Below are 24,276 nucleotides of genomic sequence, written 5' to 3'. Positions count from 1 at the left end.
TAGAGTATGATTCCTCTAGATTGGTCTTCTTGTACAGTTTTTTTCTGTTATATCATACCAATTTCTAGAGGTTCAGATGCTTTGGAAATGAAGCACCAAACCAAAACAGTTTGATAGTAAACAAAAATATAATATCTTTAAAATTTTAGTGAAATCAATATAATTTCGATATTATAATATAAAACCCCTAATACGTCTAGCTTCTTAAGTGACAGATATGCAGCAAATACAATGAAGTTTGGTTAGCATAGTCTATAATGTTAATGTTTTCACCTCCAATTTACAAGTTTATCTAAGGACATGTAACTGGTCACAATTTCACGATTTACCATGACTATTTAAATCCTGTCATGCATAACTCCAATGCATTTTCAATGTCTCTTAATTAAGAAAAATGTCTCTTAATTAAAGATCATAAAAGCTGGGTGCATAATGATTATAAAAGAAGTATCAGAATTATGTTTGGAGTACAGCATGTCAAGCAATCTCCAAAAATAATTTTATCTGAACTACCTATTTGCATTTAACAACGTTTTTACTCTGTATAACTTTATCAGAACATACGTGTGAGAACAATTACTATAATACAATGTGCATTATATACAGTGCATTGAATGAAGTATGAGTTTGAAATAAGCAGTTTTCAGCAATGAAGTGGCCATTGTGTTTGGTGTTTTTTCAGTAGGAAATTCTTAATGATCAAAGTGCAACAGTGAAGTAGTTCAGTGGCTGATGGTGGCTGAGTCCTGAAGGAGGGGTGGACTGCAGCCATTGATTCTGTTTGAAAAAGCGGATAATTTGCTAAAGTGAGGACAGATTCATTTATAGAGACACAGAAGTGGGTCATCAATGCCTGTGGCAATCTCAGAAAATAAAGAGCAGTTTGTCTTTAGAGTATTCTGTGCTATTGCTGTTGTAGTCTTGGTTCTGGGTGTTGTGTGAAATCTAGGTTAGTGTTCACTCAGGCAAATCTACAGTAAATCCCATTTCGGTTTATTTACACCTAATATATGTATGCTTAAACATCACTTAAAACAGATATTAAACATGTTACACAATGGGCTCATGTATATTTCAGCATGTGCATGCCATAAGTGGAATGATGCATCTCAGATAATCAAAATCACAAGAAATCGTGGTCAAGATCAAAACCTGAGAGATACAGAGAGTCTAAAGAGTTGTACCAAGAAAATTATAGGCACAACAGTTCAGAAATAACGCTTTATACAGTTCAATGCATGTTTAATGAAAGCCCAAACATATGTACTTTGAGACCGGCAACAAAGCTTGCCAGCTATCTGCAGTTATAGATTTGCCCTGATATAATTACCCTGGCAATTACACCCCATTCACAGACTCAGAGCCAAAGCTTATTGCTTATTGCAGCAAATGAAATCGCTACATTTGATGAAGAACTTTTGCGAACATTAACAAAGTGTGTTCTATAAAGTATGCACGTATGTAGTATGAATACAATCCAGACACGCTACATCTGCCATGCAGGCGCTGTCATGTGACACACACATTAGTGGTGTTGCTTCCCCCGCCATTCACGACTCTTCTCCTGTGGCCCCATGGGAAAGTTTAGTGTCCATCAGATGCACGCTTCAGAATCTCAGAGAAAGTATTAGGTCATCCTGGTATTTCTTGTGTATTTTTATTTTATTTTTTAAATACTGCAAATTCGGACATACTGTGCACTGCATTTCACATCCCTATGTAATAGGGAAGTAAAAATATTTGGACTTACTGTAGGGGTGATAGGGGTTAAATCCTCAACTGTCTGGCGATTAGAAGTTTGCACAGGCTTTAAGTTGACGCCCAAACTTGCTCTGTATCTGAGATGATTTGTCCTGATCTGACCTGGCGACCGGTACTGTCAAATTTTAAGATGGAAACCAACCTGAACCCCGAAACTGCACACTCAAATAACCTGTAACCATTTAACCCTGTCAAAACTACAAAAAAAACCCCCCAAAAAACAAAAAAACACTTCCCAAATAAACGTGAATACACTCTTTCCACAACAACACACTCAATTGTGTCTAAAACGAAGATAGTTAGTTACTAAATCATAAAGAATACACAGCAATACATTACATAAGTGTATTTATTGTAATATTATTTAAGGAACTTTTCACAAGGACATTTTTCACGTTTTTTTTAAATGTTCATGCATTTTTAAATTCATTTATCAAAATGTTTGATTTCTTTGTCAAGTGAAATATCATTTTTGAAATATCATATATATATATACAGTATATATATATATATATATATATATATATATATATATATATATATATAATATTTCAAAAAGGATATATATACATTATTATTATTATTTTTATAAAAAAAAAATAAAAAAAATTATTTGGAAACAAGTTCTGTTTATATTTATGATTTAAACCGGTTGTGAATAAAGTCCTGAAATATTAGTTTTGTTCTCTTGATTTAACCCATCACAGTCAGTTTCAAGGATGTGGAAGCCAGTCACTCAGATAAAGCTGACGATGATGATGACGACGATGATGATGATGATGATGATGATGAGAATGGAGGTGAACAGTCGACTGTCCCTAAACCTGACATACCAGACAGCATGTTCATTTTCAAAAGCACAAATCCGTAAGTGTTTACACAATCTCACACCTTTAGTTGTTTGTACAATATATCATGCATGACAAAACGGGACAAATCTAACATCTAAAATCATTTTTCTTTCTGTAACTAAAGCATAAGACGGATCTGCCACTATGTGGTGACCCTGCGGTACTTTGAGATGACCATTCTCCTGGTGATTGTGGCCAGCAGTATTGCACTAGCCGCTGAGGACCCTGTGTGCGCCAGTTCAGAGAGGAATAAAGTAAACTATTGTATTTCTACATATTGAATTCTTAAGGACTCGTATAATGATTACTGTAGTGACTGAGTATTTTGATTTTAAAGTGCCCCTATTATGCTTTTTTAAATGTTCCCAATTTTGTTTTGGAGTCTCTTACAATAGGCTTGCATGCATCCAAGGTGATATATATATATATATATATATATATATATATATATATATATATATATATATATATATATATATATATATATATATATATAATACCTTTTTCATAATATACATTGTACCTCACCTAATTTCTCAAAGAGTCTGATTCAGATTCAGTCTCTCTAAAACCCTCCTTTCTGTGAGCTTACTCTGCTCTGATTGGTCAGATGTCCAGTCTGTTGTGATTTGTTCTACTCTGCTCTGATTGGCCAGATGGCACAGTCTGTTGTTGATTGGTCTACTCTGCTCTGATTGGTCAGATGGCACAGTCTGTTGTTGATTGGTCTACTCTGCTCTGATTGGTCAGATGGCTCAGTCTGTTGTGATTGGTCTACTCTGCTCTGATTGGTCAGATGGCCCAGTCTGTTGTGATTGGTCTACTCTGCTCTGATTGGTCAGATGGCCCAGTCTGTTGTGATTGTTCTACTCTGCTCTGATTGGTCAGCTGTCCAGTCTGTTGTGATTTGTTCTACTCTGCTCTGATTGGTCAGATGGCTCAGTCTGTTGTGATTGGTATTCTGCTCTGATTGGTCAGATGGCCCAGTCCGTTGTGATTTGTTCTACTCTGCTCTGATTGGTCAGATGGCCCAGTCCGTTGTGATTGGTCTACTCTGCTCTGATTGGTCAGATGGCCCAGTCCGTTGTGATTGGTCTACTCTGCTCTGATTGGTCAGATGTCCAGTCTGTTGTGATTGGTCTACTCTACTCTGATTGGTCAGATGGCTCAGTCTGTTGTGATTGGTATTCTGCTCTGATTGGTCAGATGGCCCAGTCCGTTGTGATTTGTTCTACTCTGCTCTGATTGGTCAGATGTCCAGTCCGTTGTGATTTGTTCTACTCTGCTCTGATTGGTCAGATGTCCAGTCTGTTGTGATTGGTCTACTCTGCTCTGATTGGTCAGATGGCTCAGTCTGTTGTGATTGGTATTCTGCTCTGATTGGTCAGATGGCCCAGTCCGTTGTGATTGGTCTACTCTGCTCTGATTGGTCAGATGGCTCAGTCTGTTGTGATTGGTCTACTCTGCTCTGATTGGTCAGCTGTCCAGTCTGTTGTGATTTGTTCTACTCTGCTCTGATTAGCCAGATGGCACAGTCTGTTGTTGATTGGTCTACTCTGCTCTGATTGGTCAGATGGCTCAGTCTGTTGTGATTGGTCTACTCTGCTCTGATTGGTCAGATGGCCCAGTCCGTTGTGATTGGTCTACTCTGCTCTGATTGGTCAGATGTCCAGTCTGTTGTGATTGGTCTACTCTACTCTGATTGGTCAGATGGCTCAGTCTGTTGTGATTGGTATTCTGCTCTGATTGGTCAGATGGCCCAGTCCGTTGTGATTTGTTCTACTCTGCTCTGATTGGTCAGATGTCCAGTCTGTTGTGATTGGTCTACTCTGCTCTGATTGGTCAGATGGCTCAGTCTGTTGTGATTGGTATTCTGCTCTGATTGGTCAGATGGCCCAGTCCGTTGTGATTTGTTCTACTCTGCTCTGATTGGTCAGATGTCCAGTCTGTTGTGATTGGTCTACTCTGCTCTGATTGGTCAGATGGCTCAGTCTGTTGTGATTGGTATTCTGCTCTGATTGGTCAGATGTCCAGTCCGTTGTGATTTGTTCTACTCTGCTCTGATTGGTCAGATGTCCAGTCTGTTGTGATTGGTCAACTCTGCTCTGATTGGTCCGATGGCCCAGTCCGTTGTGATTGGTCTACTCTGCTCTGATTGGTCAGATGGCCCAGTCCGTTGTGATTGGTCTACTCTGCTCTGATTGGTCAGATGGCCCAGTCTGTTGTGATTGGTCTACTCTGCTCTGATTGGTCAGATGGTCCAGTCTGTTGTGATTGGTCTACTCTGCTCTGATTGGTCAGATGACCCAGTCTGTTGTGATTGGTCTACTCTGCTCTGATTGGTCAGATGACCCAGTCTGTTGTGATTGGTGTACTCAGTTCTGATTGGTCGTAAACTAAATGTTTATTACCATATCTGAATTTCACCTCTGGAGGCTTCCTCGGCGCTTGATACACAATGATATGAACAGTAACGATGGAAGTGATACTGAAATTGCTGACGACTCGTTTCGACAGTTCGAATGTGATTCTTTCTTTTCAGAGACAGCAACTTTATTTTTACTTTAATCTTCAAAACTTTTTCAAACCTCTACATTCACAAACAGTTATATTACGCACTGCATGAAAGGTAATTTTCAAAAAAAGCATAAAATGGGCACATTAAATCAGCATGGCGAGTCTTGTCCTGTCTTTTGACACCAAAATGTAAATAAAAGTGACATGGTTGTTTACTGTGTTTGCAGGTTCTCCGTTACTTTGATTATGTTTTCACTGGCGTTTTCACATTTGAGATGATTATAAAGGTATCTGCTTTCTTACTTCAAACATGATTTAAATAACTGTTATATTAAAGGTGGTGTATGGAATTTTGATAACTTCATGACATGCCCTCTTCCAAAACCCAGCCATGCAAAGACATTTCACCAAACCCGATTTCAGTAAACTGAACTCCAAATCATTGACAGGCAGTTAGCCTTTATGATTAGCTAAAAAGGTGCGGGCTTCTCCCCTAATACTTTTTCAAGTCTAGGGACAACACAGAGACAGATGTGATATGTAATTTCAATTATATATATTTTTTGTATATATAGATATATAGGTAAACATATATAGAATTTTACTTATACTGAAAATGATATACTCTATATTCTCTATAATATTGTAATATGCCATTTTCTACAGATGATTGACCAGGGCCTCATTCTTCATGATGGATCATATTTCCGGGACTTGTGGAACATTCTAGACTTTATTGTGGTGGTTGGAGCTCTAATTGCCTTTGCATTGACGTAAGTATTCAAGTGATATCCATCTTTCTTGTGTGACAAGTTGTTTGCATAAAGTCAGATTTCTGATGATAATATTAACCTGTAATCATTTTGCTTTAGAGACATCTGGGGATAACTCCATATTCCAGACCGGATAACATTGAATAACTTTAAACAAATATGTTCCCCTACCTACATTTTTGCAAAACTCCAGAAATGTACCTATAAATACAATTCACTGCAGTTTCCAGCTTAAATAGTTCACCCGAAGATGAAAACAAATGTCTTCACTCACCCTCATGTCGTTCCAAACCCGTAAGACTTTCGTTTGTCTTCAAAACACAAATGAAGATATTTTAAATTAAATCTGAGAGATTTCTGTCCCTCCATTGACAGTCCACGCGACTACCACTTTGTCACTTCAAAAAGTTCATAAAGAGATTGTAAAACTATATGAATTAGGGCTGCACGATACAGCAAATTATCACAAATGTACATATTGTGATATGCATATCACAACGGCTTGCGATAACTGCATGATTTTAATTCTCCAAAAAATTACAAAAAGTCCAAGTTTTAGGTTGAAGCAGAGAGTAGACTGGACACATGACTGTAATGTAAGTGTGAAATGCTAAATGTTGTTAAATGCAATAAGTGAAGTACTCACGCACACAGAAAGCCGCCTCTCGGACAGCGAGTAATCCCTAATTCAGTTCCAAATACACACAAGTTATTAATTAATAACGGAACTGTATTCTAAAGTTTTGCCGATATAGGCAAGTAGGTGAACTTCTATAATTGGATATTAATTGTGAGTGAATGTGGTTGATTAGTTGTTTTATTTTCAAGTCTCAGTGGATAATTCTGCAAATATTCTGCCCAGATTAGGCCACTCTAGTCATTAATGACCATCAGCATCAAAGTCTTTATTTTTACTCGAACCCGTCCATTCTTACAGTGCAGTCACATTAGCAAAAGGTTCATTTTCTACGGTTAATAGTGTAGCGATGTATTAAAAATAAACAGCTTTATGTTGGTCTACATGACCAATGAATCCACTGCAAAATCTTTCGCCCTCACCTGAAATTCCCATTTGCGTGGATTCTGAAATTACTGAATTTTCCCTATGAAAATTCGAAACAAAGTTAAATGTGCCCACACATTTAGGCTCCTGTTGACAACAGTACTAGACCGAGAATAGGAAGTAAAGACTGGCCTGTGGGTGTATGTGTTATTTGACAGATTGGGAAGGTTGGAGTCCAGAGGATCACACTTACTAACTTTTGTAGTTTATGCAGGCTAAACAGGTATGGTCATCATTTAATACCAAATGCTCTATAGCTAATTGTAGGGTATAGAATGTAAAAAAAGAGTACAGTATATGTATGATAAGCCAAACAATCTCTTCATTCTTTGTGTGTGCAACTTCATCAGTGTGGACCTCGGACAGTAGAAGAAGCCGGTGGCAACTGCACTAGTGGAGGTGGTGTGTTAAGAGATTTGGCTATTTGAGATATCAACATCCAAATGCAGTCTAAACATTTCATATGCTTTCTTAATAGCAGGCCAAATCCTGTTCTATTTTTAAAGCATCTTGCGGGCTGATTCAGAGAAGGCTATGGGCCCGTGGGCTGTACTTTGGATACCCTTCATTTAAGTTATATAAGTCCACAGTGGTTGGTTCTGCTCTTGTATGCTTGATGTTTGCTAATATATTCTGTAATGGTACAAATACAAATTTCACACATATATAGTTACTTTCTGATTTATGATAGCCATTTTGAAGAATATATGTGAAATATGATCTCAAATATATATTATCTTCAGTTGAATGGTGGTGTCCTAATTTTAAGAGTCTGTATGGGGAACAATTTAGAGTCCTAAATTCATGCTGTCCACATCAGAGATAATTCCACGGGTAATATCTTATTAATATGATCTGAAAACTGCCAAGCATTAGACAAAAAATAATAATAAAAATAAAAATAAAATATTAGCAGATAATAAGATTTCTCTCAATTTATAAAAAATGTTAAGGGTCATTTTACCTAAAAAAAAAGCATATTTGTTTGTGTTGTTATTTAAGGAAATATTTCTGTAAAAGGATATTCCACACTTTCATATGCTCTGGTTGAGCTCAGGCACTTCAGCTTGATTATTTAATGGCTTTACACACACTTGAGATGTTCATGTGTTCTTTCTCTTTTAATGCTTCTCTGTTATTGTTTTGGATTGTGTCTCTGTGGCTGCCAGGAATTTAATGGGGTAACAGCAAATGCTTCTCATTTGTCTCATTGTCTGTCCATTTAAATATACATTCGGATGCCACCGATCATTTATTTGTGTGGGTGTTTGTTTGTGTGTGTGTGTGTGTGTGTGTGTGTTAATATAGTGATGTCTGATCCATGTTTGCAAGTACTAATGAAAAAAATTTCATTCATTCTCTCAGTATATCAGCCATACATAGATATTCTTAGGTTATGCATTATGTATTACGGCTATCGATTTAACTTGTTAATTTAGTGTGATTCATTATTTAAACACAACGTATGCAATTAATCATGACCTCTTGCCCATTAGTACATTTCATAATAAGAAATATTCCTTCTTCACGTTTTTGAAAGAATTAGTCATTTTTCAAACACTGATTTTAAAATGGCACCATCTTATCAGTGTACTTAGCTTTTTGTTTGATATGTTGACGATAATGTCAGTCGGCTTATACTGACACCTAGCGGCATGGATGCAGAATAATGCAAATCTTTCAGTTACCAATTCAACTTTCAGTATCCAATTCACAGCAAACAAAGATGACTTTTTTCATGAGTAAAAGCATCCATTAACATAGCAAGATATAGTGAGTAGTATTCAGCTGGTCATGTGATCTCAACATGTTGGCCCTCATGTGACCCGCTCCATGCAAAAGAGCTGTTACTTATATAAAAGTAAAAAAAATGTGATTTGGGGACTAATATATGTGATTAATTGCAATACATTTTATTTTGACAGCCGTAATACTTGTTGTGTGGGCATTTTTTCTTTCTTTTTAAAAATGTTTTAAATAACAAATATTAAAATATTTTAATATGTTTTGTTAATCACAGAAACAACAAAGGCAGAGACATAAAGACCATTAAGTCCTTGAGGGTTCTCAGAGTTCTCCGCCCTCTCAAGACCATCAAAAGACTTCCAAAGCTTAAGGTATCTGCTCTTTCACATTTTAGATATGTTTAGATCAGCATGCTTTTCATCCCTCTCCATCCCGCCTTTTTTCAGTTTGCCTGCCACACTGAAATATCTGTAGGACTGATGTTTTTTCAGACGGGGTGGGAACTCCTAAGGGTTCAGGTTAGGCCGCCCTTTTGGAGTTCCTGTCCCCCTTTGTAGATGTCCAAGCTGCAGATATATCTCTCTCATAAATATCTAGTTCAGTCATGAAACTCTAGATGGCACAGACGGATGGGTCCTTTACATGCATCCTGCGAGCAGTCACATCATAATCGCATGGCACAAGCTGATTGGCCTCTGCTGATCCTGCAGCCAATGAGATTTCTTGCTCAGTATTTAAATAGTCTGGTCCATTGTTTGCTGTAGCTTAGTCCCTCCACCTCCCCCAGCTCCACCTGCCTGGATTTAAGCATGTCTATTTATGCAGCAGGATATCTTACATGCTCACAGCTGCATGTCTGTGTATCTAATGGCAGGAGCAATAATCAAGATCAGCAGAGAAGCAGATCTACTCCGCCAAGAACAAATGCAGTAACATTGCCATATTCAATAACATGCTAAAACTATTTCTATTCATGAGTTGTCATGATTTAAATTACAATCAGTACATGTACTTTACCACCTTGATCTATTATTCTCTATAATAAAAAATGCTATGCAGTAGTTAGTTAAGCTAATTTTAAGTCTGTTTATTCTACACTCTAATGTTGCTGGGGCAATAAACTAGTGTTTAGTATATAGTCTATATGTGTTATGTATTTCAAACACTTAAACACTCTAGTCGAGAAATATTCCAAGAATATTCCTTTGAAACAGTCTCACAAAAACACATTTAATTAATTAATTCATCAGGACGCTCTGCTGTCCAAATATGAGTAATCCCTCTGTGAATAATTAAAAGTAGACTAAATATAACATGCAGCACTTGACATTTTTCATTTTATATCAATATGCAGTAATATGCAGAGCCAGAATTATCAGAATTATCATCAGACCATTTAACTAAACCATAATTGAATTAGTGATGGGAGATCTTTGGGGATAGGGATGACAGAGACATATGAAGTTACTGGTCATGTGCACTTAATTCCCAACCTTATCTCATGAGAAAACGTATAACTATTTTACGCAGTGGCATTCGTCTGTGAATAATGTAAAGTCCACCCTTAAACCAGTGGTGTGCAGTGGTGATTTGAAATGAGGTGTAACATGTTACATAATGGTGTAACATTGTCACTAATCTATCTTCAGGAGTCTTTATATGAACATTGATACTAGCTCAGACAGACAGTTTCCCCATATCTGATGCAAATCTCATTAGCTATGTAGATTAACCACATTAATTATTTCTTCTGTTTGAATGTTTTGTGTCATGCAGGCTGTGTTCGATTGTGTGGTCACATCCCTGAAGAACGTCCTCAACATTCTCATCGTGTACAAGCTCTTCATGTTCATCTTTGCTGTCATTGCAGTGCAGCTCTTTAAGGGAAAGTTCTTTTACTGTACTGATGGCTCAATGGGTACCCAGAAAGAATGCCAGTAAGTGCAGACATATGCCATATATTTTAAGAGAGAGGGTGGACAATGTTCACAACAAGCTAATTTATGACTGTTTTAGTGCAAGATACCATGACTAACATTGTAGGTAGACTGTAGAAAAACTAAATAAAAAAAATGAATCTTGGCTTAGAGTGATAACTATTTACCAACTATTTACCTTCTATTCCCTAAATAGTTGTATGAGTGCGGGATAAAAATGATACAACACTTACACTTGAGGCTAATATACAGTTGTAATCGAAATGATTCAACCGCCATTCAGGATTATTGGTGAAATTTACAGACTTTTAGCTTTGCAATTAACAAATCAAACAAAAGTAATTGAAATAGCTCAACAAATGTTTTGAGTGGTTTCCCCAAATTCAACTAAAATGCTACTTTTAATGACTTCTACAGTCTCAAAATTATTCAACCCCTTTATGGCAAGCATCTTTAGTACTTAGTAGTAGTACTATGTAGTACGCATTAGTGGATCTGTTAAAGTCAATGGTCTCAGGGGGGAGGCAAGAGAGACGCGGCGTCCTGTTGTAACTTCACCTGCTGATGACAGTGTTCCTTTAGAAAAACAAGTGATTTATACCCTTTTTAATGTCACATTTTGTAATATTTACGTTGTTTTATTTTTCTAAATATGGATCATTTTCTCATCCAATTTTTTTGAGAAGGCACTGCCCCCATATATATATATATATATATATATATATATATATATATATATATATACATATTACCACTAATGTAGTTTTAAAACCATTTCCAAACCAATAATTTGCGAACCTAGAAGACATTTTTGGATCTTAAATTTTTTTGCAGAGTAATAGTTTAAATAAATAGTCTCTCTGGATTGGGAAGTTTTTATTTACAATATTTCTAAATCAAAAGTAAATCAAACTATTGTATTTCAAAAGTACAGAAAATACAGGAAAATTCTGGTAAAGCTGTGCAATGGTCAGTGAGTTTTCAGTTACATTTTCTTGGTTTGCTTGTTTGCCCCTGTTTTTAATAGTTTTGTGTTGTGTAGGGGCTACTACATTGACTATGCGAGGGACAGAAAGGAGGTGAAGAAGAGGGAGTGGAGGAGACACGAGTTCCACTATGATAATGTCCTCTGGGCTCTTCTTACACTCTTCACTGTGTCCACGGGAGAGGGCTGGCCACAGTAAGTCCACTTATTAATATATCGCACAGGACTTTGTATATTGTTGATTGTTTTTTGTTTTACATCAAATCTTCACCCTCTGCATCATTTAATTATAATTTAAAATCAGTAGCTCTGTTTGCCTTGCTATTAGGCTGAAACTGCTTGATGGTCTCGAGACACTCCATAACATGTTAATATATCAGGTCACACTCAATGGCTTGGAGAAGTAGGGCTGTAGGAAGCTCTGGATGTTTCTTACTGTACCTTACAGAGCATCAAGACTGAGCATTTGGCAACAAGTGATGCATTTTTGGTCAGCTCCCAAGATTGTTCTGCACATGAAGGAGATCTGAGAAGGATGAAGACTTTTCTGGAAGGAAGAGTCCTGTCAGTGCTGGGCTATTTTGAGGCCTTCTCGAGTACTAGTAACACATCTGCCAAGGAAATTTGTGTCAGTGTAGATCTAGCTCTCTATGTTTTGGTGTCAGACAGGTTGCCCTAAAAATGACCTGTTATGGTAGAGCTGGAGAATGGGGATGTACATGAATATAGGTGAAAACGTATGAGATTTGCTTGAGATGCAAGATACGTTTTTTTCTTTTTTTCAAGTTGTTTAGTTCTATAGTTATACACACATATAGACAATGCCTTTCTTTATGCATGACTGCCTGCTTAAAGACATGATGGTGAACGAAATTACCATATTCTATTTACTGAAACAGTTCAAAGTCATTTTAAATAAATGTATATGTTAACAAGGTTTTACTGCTAAAATCAGAGGACTGAAAGCCATAACAACGCAGCTCTGGGCTTTGATTCCGTTGGGCCTCAATTTGCCAGAGAACCTTGTGTGTGAGAGCAAATCGAATCCAAAAATGCCAGAAACGTCAGCAAGTGTCAAACATGAAAGAGCTGGGCTTCTCTTCAAATATAATAGATGCCACATTGTGAAAGCTTTGGCAGTGTTGAATGAACAAAATCCCTTAAAAGTTACCAGAACTTGTCCAGAAATGTTCTAAAATCTTGATAAGTAAATGTGCTGTGCAAAAGTCTTAGGTGCTTCACAAAAACATTTATTTTAAGAAAGTTATTTATGTTTTTTTCTTTATTGCGCTATTAGGAAATATCAATTGTTGATTTCCAAATATTGCAATTGCAAATATTATAGGCGAAATTTTTGTCTGAACAAAAGTAGTCATACAACAGATGGTATGGCCCACATGGAGATATGATCTCATCATCATCAAACCAGTCCAGGGTTACATGAAGAGAATCCAAGAAGAACTGTGGCGACTTCTCCAAGATGCTTGAAAATAACCTACTTGCAAACTACAACCTGATCTCACAGGAAAGAATAACTGTTGTGGGGTCGTGATTTTGCACGAATTCGAATGAATGTGAATCGTACAGAAATTTACGATTATCAGAAAATAGTAAGCATGAAGGTCCACCCCTAACCCCACCTTCAAACCTACCATCACTGGGACGCAAGCAGATCATACAAAAACATATGAATGAGATTGTTAGAAATCATATCAATTATCCCCCAATTCGTCAAAACATAAAATGGTTATGAATGGCCATGAGATTGTGTTGGCGAACTACTTTAAATAGAAGCAATCTCGAGGGGAACGAAGTCACCCAAGCATCTGATCGACTCAAAGCACAGTTTGCTTCTACTATGTAATATTTTACAATTTTGGATGTGGGTAATAGAGAACTGTAGTTGTTGCAATTTTTAAAAGATTTATCTGTTCTTTAAATGGCTTAATTCCATCATTTGATTTATGAAGTAGATTCAGAGAGCCCAGAAACATTGGCCTCCGAAAGAAACATTTCTTCGGTCATGCAGTTATTAGAGCCGTGATGCTGCTAATGGTCCAATAATAAACTGTGTGTAGAGTCTGGATAAATGCTCACATATCTCCTAAAACCTTTGCAAGTTCTGCAAGTCCCTTCTTTGAGTGGATTTCATAACAGATCTTATTTTAATACAATGATTTTCTCCAATTATGGTAATTATTGACGTGCAAATTGGTCCTTGTGATTAGCCAGCCAAATTGTTTAGTCGTGTTCAGATATTATGGGTGGCTTGAAGATTTTGTGCCAGATAGCAGTTCACAGTTAACTTCTGAAGTATAGTCCGCTGTTTTGACCTGTTGGAAAACATCAGTTTAGAACCAGAATGGGGCATGACACCTCATGACACCTCTGTTTGTTACGATTCGTGTGTTACAGGGTTACAGCCGAAACGAACGTACATTTGGGATCCATGTGGAGAGATGTTTATTTAATAGCCGATGTAAAGAATCAGTGTTTGATAATAATGTGGACTGTCATTGATGAATTCAGTTTGGGTTGAGTAGCATGTCTATGAAGAAGCAGGAAGAGATTTAATGATGCAGATTTGACTCTTTTACAGACTGTGATTACACGTTTCGACAGTTATTAACTTTTTTATATTTACATTTTTAAAGAAATTGTATGTACATTTATAAAACTACGTATATTAAGTGTTATATTACCTTGGCATTACATTATAGAAAACTAGTTAAAGTTCACCCAAAATTGAAAATCATCCCATAATTTACTCTCCCTAAAGCCATCCTAGGTGTATATGACATTCTTATGTCAACCAAACACAGTCGGAGTTATATTGAAAAATATAAAATACAAGTTTTTATGTAAGAAAATAAGAGTTTTTAAAGCTCAAAAAAGTAAATCCATCCATCATAAAAGTAATCCATACGGCTCCAGGGGATTAATAAAGGCCTTCTGAAGTGAAGTGATGCGTTTTTGTGAGAAAAATATCCATATTTATAACTTTATAATCACTGTCTTCCGGTAATGGCTGTACGCGAGTGGAGTTCGGGTGGAAGAGTGACCTCTGACCTGACGCATGACATAAGATGTAGGAGTAGTGTAATCTTAGGTGAGAGTTGGGCTGGGTAATAAACTCAAGCTCCTCCGGCATTTCTCTTTAAAAAATCTAATTCTAATTTGTATCCGGTGTTCTGTCCGTGTTCATCAATATGTTACGTGTCGGGTTATGCGTACGTTTATTTAATGAGAATGGAGCCACGATTTGGGAAAACAGGCAACATATTCAGTAAGTAAGTCAAGTCAAGTCACCTTTATTTATATGGCGCTTTATTCATGTGCAATACAGCTTTACAGTGATAAACATGAAAATAATGATCAACAATGCAAACAGAATTAAATTCTATAGTAAAACAGCTCTAAAAAGACAATAGTGCAATTTCTTTAACTGAAGTCAGTTCAGGGTAGATTAGTTTGGTTCAAGAACTGTGTACATTTTCTCAATTATGGAATTGAATTCAATTCAGCTGATATCATCATTCAGCTCAGTTCTCATCCGATAGTGTCTGTTCAGTCAAATCAAATATATTGCTGCAATTATGAATGGTAAAATATGACCTTCATTATTGGCTGAATTCATTGGATGAATCCATTATTTGTTCATATCCCTGCTTTCTACAGAGTTCTTCAACACTCTGTGGATGTCACTGAAGAAGACCATGGCCCAAGCAGAGGAAACCGAATGGAGATGTCCATTTTCTACGTCGTATACTTTGTGGTTTTTCCTTTCTTTTTTGTCAACATCTTTGTTGCTCTCATCATAATCACTTTCCAGGAGCAGGGTGACAAAATGATGGAGGAGTGCAACTTGGAGAAAAACGAGGTGAATATACATTCATATACAATGAATATATGCAATATGCAGGAAGTAAAAATCCAAATATATGACCTCAATATCCAGTAGACTGGATTGTGAATCAAGCTTTATATATATACATGGGTGTCGGAAGAAAAAAAAAAAGTGGGTGGGTCCTCCCTCAGAAAATTTTTACTGGAGTAAATACCATGTATTCTGGTGCCTTTTAATTAAACAAGTAAACTAAACTAAACTAAACTAAACTCCACTTCACGTCGGGTGGTTCTTTGCCTCCACGTTGTGCATTAAATGCACAGCTATCCGTGGATTATCCCCCTAATTCCATGGTCATTTGCCAGCAATGACAACTTAAAGCTGTTATTGATGTTTGCAACGCAATATTTGACTGGAAGGGTACAACGGGCGGTTACTTTCGTCAGTTGCGGCTCGTTGAGAAATATAATGTAGCGATTCAGCGGAAATGGAGTTTAATTTATTAGGGAATTCCTCAAGTGGAATGGATTTGACTGACGGCGCTCTGAAAAGCGAACAGACAAATGCGCTGAATTAGAGATGGTAAAAGTGAATGGGTAGCCTATAATATCATTGATCTTAAAAAGTGGGTGGGTCTTGTCCCACCCATATACAATGGTTCCGACGCCCATGTATATATATATATATATATATATATATTTCATGTTGCTAGGTTTTATTAACTGCCATTTAGCATCATTAAATGATAGTAACACAATAATAATGAATAAACACTATAAATAAAGCTATTCTGCTGAGTTTCCAATCTGCAGTACTAACCAGCATGTTCCTTCACTGCTTTCTTTTCTCACTCTTTCAGCGGGCATGCATTGACTTTACTATCAGTGCAAAACCCCTAACAAGATACATGCCTCAGAACAGGCAGACCCTCCAGTACCGATTGTGGCACTTTGTGGTGTCACCATCATTCGAGTACACGGTTCTAGTCATGATTGCACTCAACACAGTAGTGCTCATGATGAAGGTATAACTTTCAAAATGCAATAACTTGGACAGAATTATGTTAATAAAAAAAATAAAAAAATGAAGCTATATAATTGTAATATTTTATTTGAATTTATTTTATATTAAATGAAAAAACTTGAGTGCCCATTAAATGGTCTTGAACTTGCTGAAATATCTGAAATATAATATGTTGAGGTGTATACAGCATTTCTGATTTGATAACCTTCACACTTTTCAGTACCACTCTGCGCCAGCTGCCTACGACATTGTCCTGAAGCACCTCAACACAGCGTTCACTGTGCTGTTCTCTCTGGAATGCATCTTAAAGATCATGGCCTTTGGATTCATAGTGAGTTTAATGACATCACATTGGTGTTAACGAGTGTCCTTCAAAGGAGAATACATCTATAATGTATTTGAATTGATTTACTTGTTTATTGTTTTCATTGTTTTCACTCACAGAACTATTTCCGTGATACGTGGAACATCTTTGATTTTATCACTGTGCTGGGCAGTATAACTGAAATTGTGGTAGATTTACAGGTAGGAGTATTTCACATGTCTGAATATGAATCAAATAACACTGCCGTCTCTAGGGTTTCTGGGCCCCTTCTAGGGTTTGTTAGCTCTTGCCCCCTTCTTTTTAACTTGTTTTCTAAAAATCATTAAAACAAGATAAATTGTCTATCAAGTAACCTTTGTCACAAGTACACAATTGCTTTCCTCTCTCTTTCGATTTAGTCTGTGAACACCATCAATATGAGTTTTCTAAAGCTTTTCCGGGCCGCTAGACTCATTAAACTGTTGAGACAAGGCTACACAATACGGATTCTGCTGTGGACGTTTGTTCAGTCCTTCAAGGTAAAATTACTTTTGCACTGAATGGTCATGAATGGCACATACTTTTGTCTTTTACATGGTCATGAAAAACCTGAAAAAAATAAAAAAATAAAAAAAAGTAATTTGACAAGTGTTATTTCCAGGTCTGGAAAATGTATAGAAATGACCAACATTTTAGCCATAGAAGTCATAGAAAAGTACTGGAAAATATATATTTCTAGTTTTGTTCAGCTCAACATCAACAACAGCTAAAAAAAATAAAAATAAAAAAATAAAAATTGTTTGTGTAGGATAAAATATTCTCACAATCCAGTGCCCATCATAATGTGGATTTTACACAATCATTTAAATCAGTTAAATTAAAAGACAACTAGAAATCCACCCAGCTATCTATGTTAAATTATTTGTAAAGGAAGAAGAAAAAAAAAAATCCAGCTATCACAAATGACTAGAAAGGTCAAGGAATAAATTAACTATTCAAATAGTATGCAAACCTTTGTTTTTTTGTTTTGTTTTTTTGATAGAGCTTGTTTTCAGTTCTGTCTGTACAGAATCTGCATATTTATGTGATTAACATTTTTAATCTCTTCTTTTTTCAGGCTCTTCCATATGTTTGCCTCCTCATTGCCATGCTTTTCTTCATTTACGCCATTATTGGCATGCAGGTACGTTTTTCATAACAATATGTATGGCAGTTGTCAAAAATTATGTAAACTTTACAAATGTCAAGTCTTCCCTGTGTTTTTTGTGTCCTAAGACTCTTATTTTGAAGTTTATTTCATTTCGTGGTTCCTGTTTTCTTTGTTTCTCATCAGCCAACCCCGTAATCCCATCGACCAAAGCGCATCAATAGAGGGGTCTTTAGTTCATCATCATTAGTGGTGGAGATGGAATTCCACTTGTGCTTGAGGTGCCCAAAGATGTGCTAATAGTGAGCTTTGGCAAGGTCATCGCTGCTATTGCAGTTCCTCGTGTAAATATTCGTAACATTTTAATGATCCAACAACTGTTAGTTAGACAGAGTTCAGACAGGTCTCGCTTGGTCAGCCCCATAGATCGAAGCCCCCTTCCTATAGGGCCATACATCAGACTTGATATGATCACTGGGTGGTGTTTAATCGGGGCAGTGGTTCCAGTCATTTACTTAATAGCAGTGACATTGTCTGGGGACCAGTATTTTCCAATCTTCAACTTATAACAACCCGTTACTATGGATACATCAAGGATGGTAATCTTATGGCCATCATCTACCATTATGTCAGGATTTATGAAGCTCGTCTTCTTAGGTATTATTGGTTCTACCCACGTCTGGACTGCACTTTTTCTCAGCATTTTCTCTGTCTGTTTTGCTACCCGATAATGCCAGGTACATCTTGTGCCCAGGGTTACTTCACATACCTGGAGAAAATGATTTAATGTCTCCTTTGTGCGACAGGGCCTTCGACATCTTGTATCTTCAAACGTCTTATTCCTCCCTCTGGCGGTCCTTGCTTTTGTGTTCAGGACACGAAGTTGAATGCCCAGTAATTGTCAGGTTTTTTGTGCCAGTGGTAACTTTCTCCATCCACATCTTTATTCACCAAGTCTTTTCCGTCCACAAAGACTTGCAGCTGTCTTTGCTTCCTCTGCAGTAAATACAGTTTCTTTACCAATTCTGCAGGGCAAATTGATCTTGTACAAAATTGTCTTGAAAGATGGTTGTTCAGTCAGGGCTCTTTTGATGGAATTATTACTTGAGAGGAGTTTGCCAAATCGAGTTTTCTGTAGCAACTGAAATTGAGGTCCCCGAATTGTGAATTTCCAAGCCACCAGTTTTTATTGGTGCATACAGAAAGCCCAGTGGCGTGTCCTAAGGTAGACAGAATTACTTCCTCATTGCTTTTCTGATCCTTCTGTCCATCTGAGCCAGAGTGTTTCAATGGGCGTATCCCAACACTACCTCATTAATCAGTTCCGGGACTAGAAATGTTTTAAGAATGTCCATCCGCTGGCGGGGTTTCAACAAGGCTGTCATGACTTCATTTTAGATTTTACATAAATGTATTTTTAGATTTATGTAATGTGAATCTGTCTGTTTTTTAATTTATTTTACTACTGTCTGTATAGTTATGTTATGTGCTGGTGAGCCAAAGACAATTTTCCACCTTGGTGGACAATAAAGAAATACAATACAATACAATTCAATACATTCTGCTCCAGTTCAGTGGTTTGCTTCTAACTAAACTCCATTCCCAGTTATTTTTGTTTGTCCAGTACCCTCATAGCTAGTATTATTCCTTCTCTGGTGGTATAGGAGTGGGGCAACAGTACCAGATGCTTCCGTCAGCCATCTTTGGCTAGATGAAATTGCAATCAGCCTGAAGTCACCTGGACTCATTGGGCACTCCACCTTCGGAAGAAAAGTCATTCTCGCACTGGACAAGGTTGTAGGAAGCACTTCTGTTGCCAGAATGATGTTGAACATTCCCGCCACTGAAGGTTGGTGCCCTTTCAACATGGGCCCGATGGTGGTTGTCGCTTAGACCTTCGCCCATTACTCCTCCATCCCATCAATTAATCTGTCTAATCCTCAATATGCCTTCTTCCACCGAACTTGCAAGATTGTATATGCTGCATCTGTCCTCCGCAGCTTGTAAAGTTCCAAACTTTCCATCGCCTTTTCCAACATTTTTTTTTTGGGTTGTAGTCTGTAACTCCTCCACTCTTCCCTTGGAAACGCCGTCATTTCGCAATAGTTTTTTGTCTACATTTAGAGAGAAAAAAAATCGCTAAAGTTTTGCGCAAAACTGTAACGGAAACACGCCTAGTGATGATTGCTCGGAGGGATGTTTATTCGGAAGTGGGTCCGTTGGCACCACTTGGGGAGAGGATGTCTGACTCATCATACATTGAATCTGCTGAGGAGATGTCTATTCTAACAGTTGCAGTCTCTTCTTGATGGAGTCGTTTGAGCGGTGAGAGAGAATTGACTGAAGAATCTTCAAATCCTTTTTTTTTTACATGTTCTTCCTCTGTTCAGCATTTGCAAGTTCAATTAGGTGGTTGGCCTCCTGTGTTGTCCACGCCTTCCTCTTCTTTTGAAGGAGTTTTATCCTTTCCTCGTTCACTTCCTCTGGGTGTTGTTGATGCCTATGCATGCCCAGGCTTCTCTAGGAAGGGAAGGTTCTTCCAGTCATTGCAGGTTGTCATTGTCAAGGAGGTGGTAGTTCAGTCCAGAGAAGTCTTGTCAGCCCTTGCCACGGCTTCACTGCTGCTGCATTCCTGGATACCAGGGGGCCCAGGGTTTCCATTTTCATTAATTGTAACTGTAATCAGCAGTCAATGTGAAAACCAGGCTATTATAGTGTGAGTTAAACAAGGTAAATGAGACACAGCTGAAAACAATGAGCACTGATAAGTCCAGGCAGAGAATTATGGGAGATGTAGTTTGTTAGGGAATGACAATATTCTGATGTGGAGTGCCCTCTGGTGGCTCTCAAGGGCAATCCAGCTGGTGACCGTTACACTATTAAAGCAAACACAAACGAGATGATAAATCAAACACAGCTGAAACACAGAACTCAAAATGACGGTAACCAAGGAGACAAACGAGTGACGGGAAACTAAGACAAAGAAGAACATGTGACTGAGAAAAACAAACTAAAAGCCCATGAAAATTAAACTAACTGAACAGAACTGTGACACTATTATATCTTCTTCATTCTTTAGGTGTTTGGGAATATTAAATTGACTGATGAAAGCCACATTAATCAACACAACAATTTCAAGACATTCTTTGGTGCCTTGATGCTGCTCTTTAGGTAAGATCACAAAACACTGAGAGAAAATTTATTTAAATATATTTTATTATTTTAGTAGAATTGGTAAAACTTTAGTTTAGGGTCCAGTTCTCACTATTAACTAGTTGCTTATTAGCATGCATATTCTACCATATTCTACATCCCTTAACCCTACCCAATACCTACACTTAACAACTATCTTACTACCCATTAATAAGCAGTTATTAGGAGTTTATTGAGGCTAAAGTCATAGTTAATATGGACCCTAATCTAATGTGTGACCAATAAAACACTTTTTTTATTGGTGAAATTTTTTTATGATGTAGAAATTTCAATTGTAGATTTATTTAGATTGAAGATGTCATATAATGATAAATTAAGCCATTGGGGGCACAATATTATATTGTATTCTTTCTTTAGTGAAATTTAGCATTAAATATACTATGGTGCCCAAATATATGATAAAAGCTGTAAGGTTAACTTTCATTTTAGTTCACCCCAAAATTAAAATTCTGTCATAATTTTCATAAGACTTTTCACTGAAACTTACTAAAAAGTATCATTAAAGGGTTGTGGAAGGGTATCAAAAAATTTGAGTTCCTCTTACAAAGAACAAGACCACTTTTATGATTCTTTTTTTGTACTTTTACGGTATATTTTGTCCTTTTTAGGACAACCGTGGTCACTATGAACTGTTTTTGAACAGAATAAAAAAATGCATGAAGACTCAAAAATTCTCCTTGTATGTTCCGCTGAAAAAAAAAAACGTTGGAACATCAGGAGGGTGAGTAAATAAAGGCAGAATTGTCATTTTTGGGTGAACTACTCCTTTAATTGAGAGGTGTTTCAGTCTAATGTTTGGCTGACTCATTCCTGGGTAGATATATTACTTTGCTTCTTGCAGAAGTGCCACTGGAGAGTCTTGGCAAGAGATCATGCTCTCATGTCTAGAAGGGAAGGAGTGTGAACCGGACCCTTCAATAGTACCACCTTTCACTTCTCCAGATCATGAAGGGGGCTGTGGCACTGACTTTGCCTATTTCTATTTTGTCTCCTTCATCTTTTTCAGCTCATTTTTGGTAAGAATTCATCAACAGTTGCATAAACTGCTTAGACTAGTCTTAAAAGTTAGTCATCTAAATTTTTTCTTCAAGACTGGTAATAAACTCAGTTACATAAAAAGGTAGATCGGTATCCTTTAAATTGGAAAAGTAAGATGGATTACACATTGGTTAACTGCTAGTTGGTCAAACTAAGTTGTTAACTGGCCCCTGAATTCTAGAATGTAAAGGGGAAAGTGGGGTAGATTGTGCCATTGTTACTCAAGTTCAAAGTACTCCAAAATAAGGGTAAAACTAATACACCTAATGATATTTTGGGATGTCTACTATTATCTGAAATTAGAAGAAAGCAATTAGTCATAAAAGCTAACAATATTTGTAGTAAAATATGGCAAGTTTCAAGTATAAGTGATTAAAAAAGAGGTTATAGTAAGTGTCTTGATATATGGGTGTGAATTAGTTAAGTGTTTGCGGAAAAAAATGTGTCATGTAGAACATTCAAAATGCTTCATAATTTCCTCATGTGCATCTCTCATATTTAGTTCTTTCTAAATATATGTTTACACAACAAAAACAAAGCACAGGTGGCTAGATTAAGGGGCGACACATCTTACCCACTGAAACATCTTAACATACTCAACCCTTATACTTATTTACTTTTACGCCATAAATTTAAATGATAGCCACAAAAATAATAATGGACCCTTTTCACAGACTGTGGTGATGCATTTCCACAGTAATTTTTGTTTAATTTTTTTAATGTAATGTACATCTATAACATTGTATTTTTGAGAACCCCGGAAATGTGAAAAGGGTCCATAGATATTTTTATAATAAATTACAGAAATTTTTTCTCTTGGCCTACATCCAAAATGTTGCCACTTTATTTTTCCTTAGATGCTGAATCTGTTTGTGGCTGTGATTATGGACAACTTTGAGTATTTGACACGAGACTCGTCCATTCTTGGACCTCACCACCTGGACGAGTTTGTGCGCATCTGGGGGGAATATGACCGAGCAGCATGGTAAGCACAAAAAGATCACCTGTAACTGTAACTACTGGAATACTAGTTATAATAAAAAATGTAATGATTGTCACTGTTCTTACTGCCATACGCATAGAGGCACATCACTAGGAACCGCTGCTCATTAACATCCACAATCATGTCCCCATTTAATTTCACTTTGGTTTATTCATTCAGATGTGACTCAATTCAGTAGTTCAACTCAAGTTTGTATGTTAGCACATTTAACAGTAGTTAGGAATATGCAAAGATCCTAGGTCTTCACCCTCCAAGTGTAAGTCCAGGGCAAGGAAAACTTACATAAAAAAGGATAGAACTTGCATGAAATGGACCTCAATGGAGGAGTGGATCTGACGTTATATTTTGGTAGATGTTCAGCTTCAATGGTTGTTTGCGACTGTAGTGACGGCTTAATTTTTTTGTGCTTGAATCAAATTAAGTTGAATAGTTTGCAAAGAACATTTGGCTACATTTCTCACTGCTTTGGACACAGGCAGATGTTTTCAGTTTTGTGGTGGTGAAATTTGTTGAAATTCTCAGATGGGGCCTTGGATTCCTATGCGCTGCCGGAGCACAAACTAAGCTGTATTGCTTTGTGCAATCAGGACTTGCTTGAGCTGTTTATTTAGACTGGCCTCAAGTGAAAATTATTACACATCAGAATGTCGATGGTTAGAAAGTCTAAAATTATTTTAGGCTAATGAAAGAAGCTCTTGCAGTTATAGTTGCATTCTCCAAGACTGGAATTTAGATGGAATTTCTCAAATTTAGCAAAGCCAGTGGATGACTTTGAGCAAATAGGTGTCCCCTGTAAGTAAAGCTGAAGGCCACATCCTTCTGTTTACAGGCTTTCAAGGGAAGGATGATGTCATGTCAGATGAAAAGGCGCATTAAGGAAGACAGGGCCTCGATTGTTCAAAGAAAGGTGGGTTTGTACGTGCCTACCCTAACATCCTTATTTGTGGTGTTAGCATGTATAAAACTACGTGTATTAATGTTAGGGCTGCAACTAAGGATTTTTATTTTCTGATAATCAATTATCCTGTTGATTACTTGTTTGTTTGATTAATTGGAGAAAAGAAATTG

The 24,276-nt window shown here is 37.0% G+C and overlaps 1 protein-coding gene across 2 annotated transcripts in view; it reads left to right on the top strand.

Moving 5' to 3' along the window:
- The window catches only part of cacna1eb (calcium channel, voltage-dependent, R type, alpha 1E subunit b), a 99,211-nt gene that overhangs the window by 55,516 nt on the left and 19,419 nt on the right, over positions 1 to 24,276 (top strand). The window contains exons 21-36 of one of the 2 annotated variants that reach the window (XM_082171918.1): positions 2,469 to 2,628; positions 2,737 to 2,866; positions 5,357 to 5,416; positions 5,796 to 5,902; positions 8,986 to 9,082; positions 10,488 to 10,648; positions 11,691 to 11,828; positions 15,312 to 15,513; positions 16,340 to 16,504; positions 16,724 to 16,834; positions 16,948 to 17,028; positions 17,227 to 17,346; positions 17,925 to 17,990; positions 21,034 to 21,125; positions 22,009 to 22,183; positions 23,063 to 23,190. In XM_082171918.1, the coding sequence (XP_082028044.1) occupies positions 2,469 to 2,628; positions 2,737 to 2,866; positions 5,357 to 5,416; positions 5,796 to 5,902; positions 8,986 to 9,082; positions 10,488 to 10,648; positions 11,691 to 11,828; positions 15,312 to 15,513; positions 16,340 to 16,504; positions 16,724 to 16,834; positions 16,948 to 17,028; positions 17,227 to 17,346; positions 17,925 to 17,990; positions 21,034 to 21,125; positions 22,009 to 22,183; positions 23,063 to 23,190 (1,993 nt within the window). The remainder of the gene's footprint in view (positions 1 to 2,468; positions 2,629 to 2,736; positions 2,867 to 5,356; positions 5,417 to 5,795; positions 5,903 to 8,985; positions 9,083 to 10,487; positions 10,649 to 11,690; positions 11,829 to 15,311; positions 15,514 to 16,339; positions 16,505 to 16,723; positions 16,835 to 16,947; positions 17,029 to 17,226; positions 17,347 to 17,924; positions 17,991 to 21,033; positions 21,126 to 22,008; positions 22,184 to 23,062; positions 23,191 to 24,276) is intronic. The other variant, XM_082171919.1, reaches the window with a different exon arrangement.

This window comes from Leuciscus leuciscus (genome assembly GCF_965113295.1).
Source record: "Leuciscus leuciscus genome assembly, chromosome: 6".
Classification (NCBI taxonomy): domain Eukaryota; kingdom Metazoa; phylum Chordata; class Actinopteri; order Cypriniformes; family Leuciscidae; genus Leuciscus; species Leuciscus leuciscus.
The sequence above is the reverse complement of the archived record's forward strand: the minus strand, read 5'-3'. Positions and strand labels throughout refer to the sequence as shown.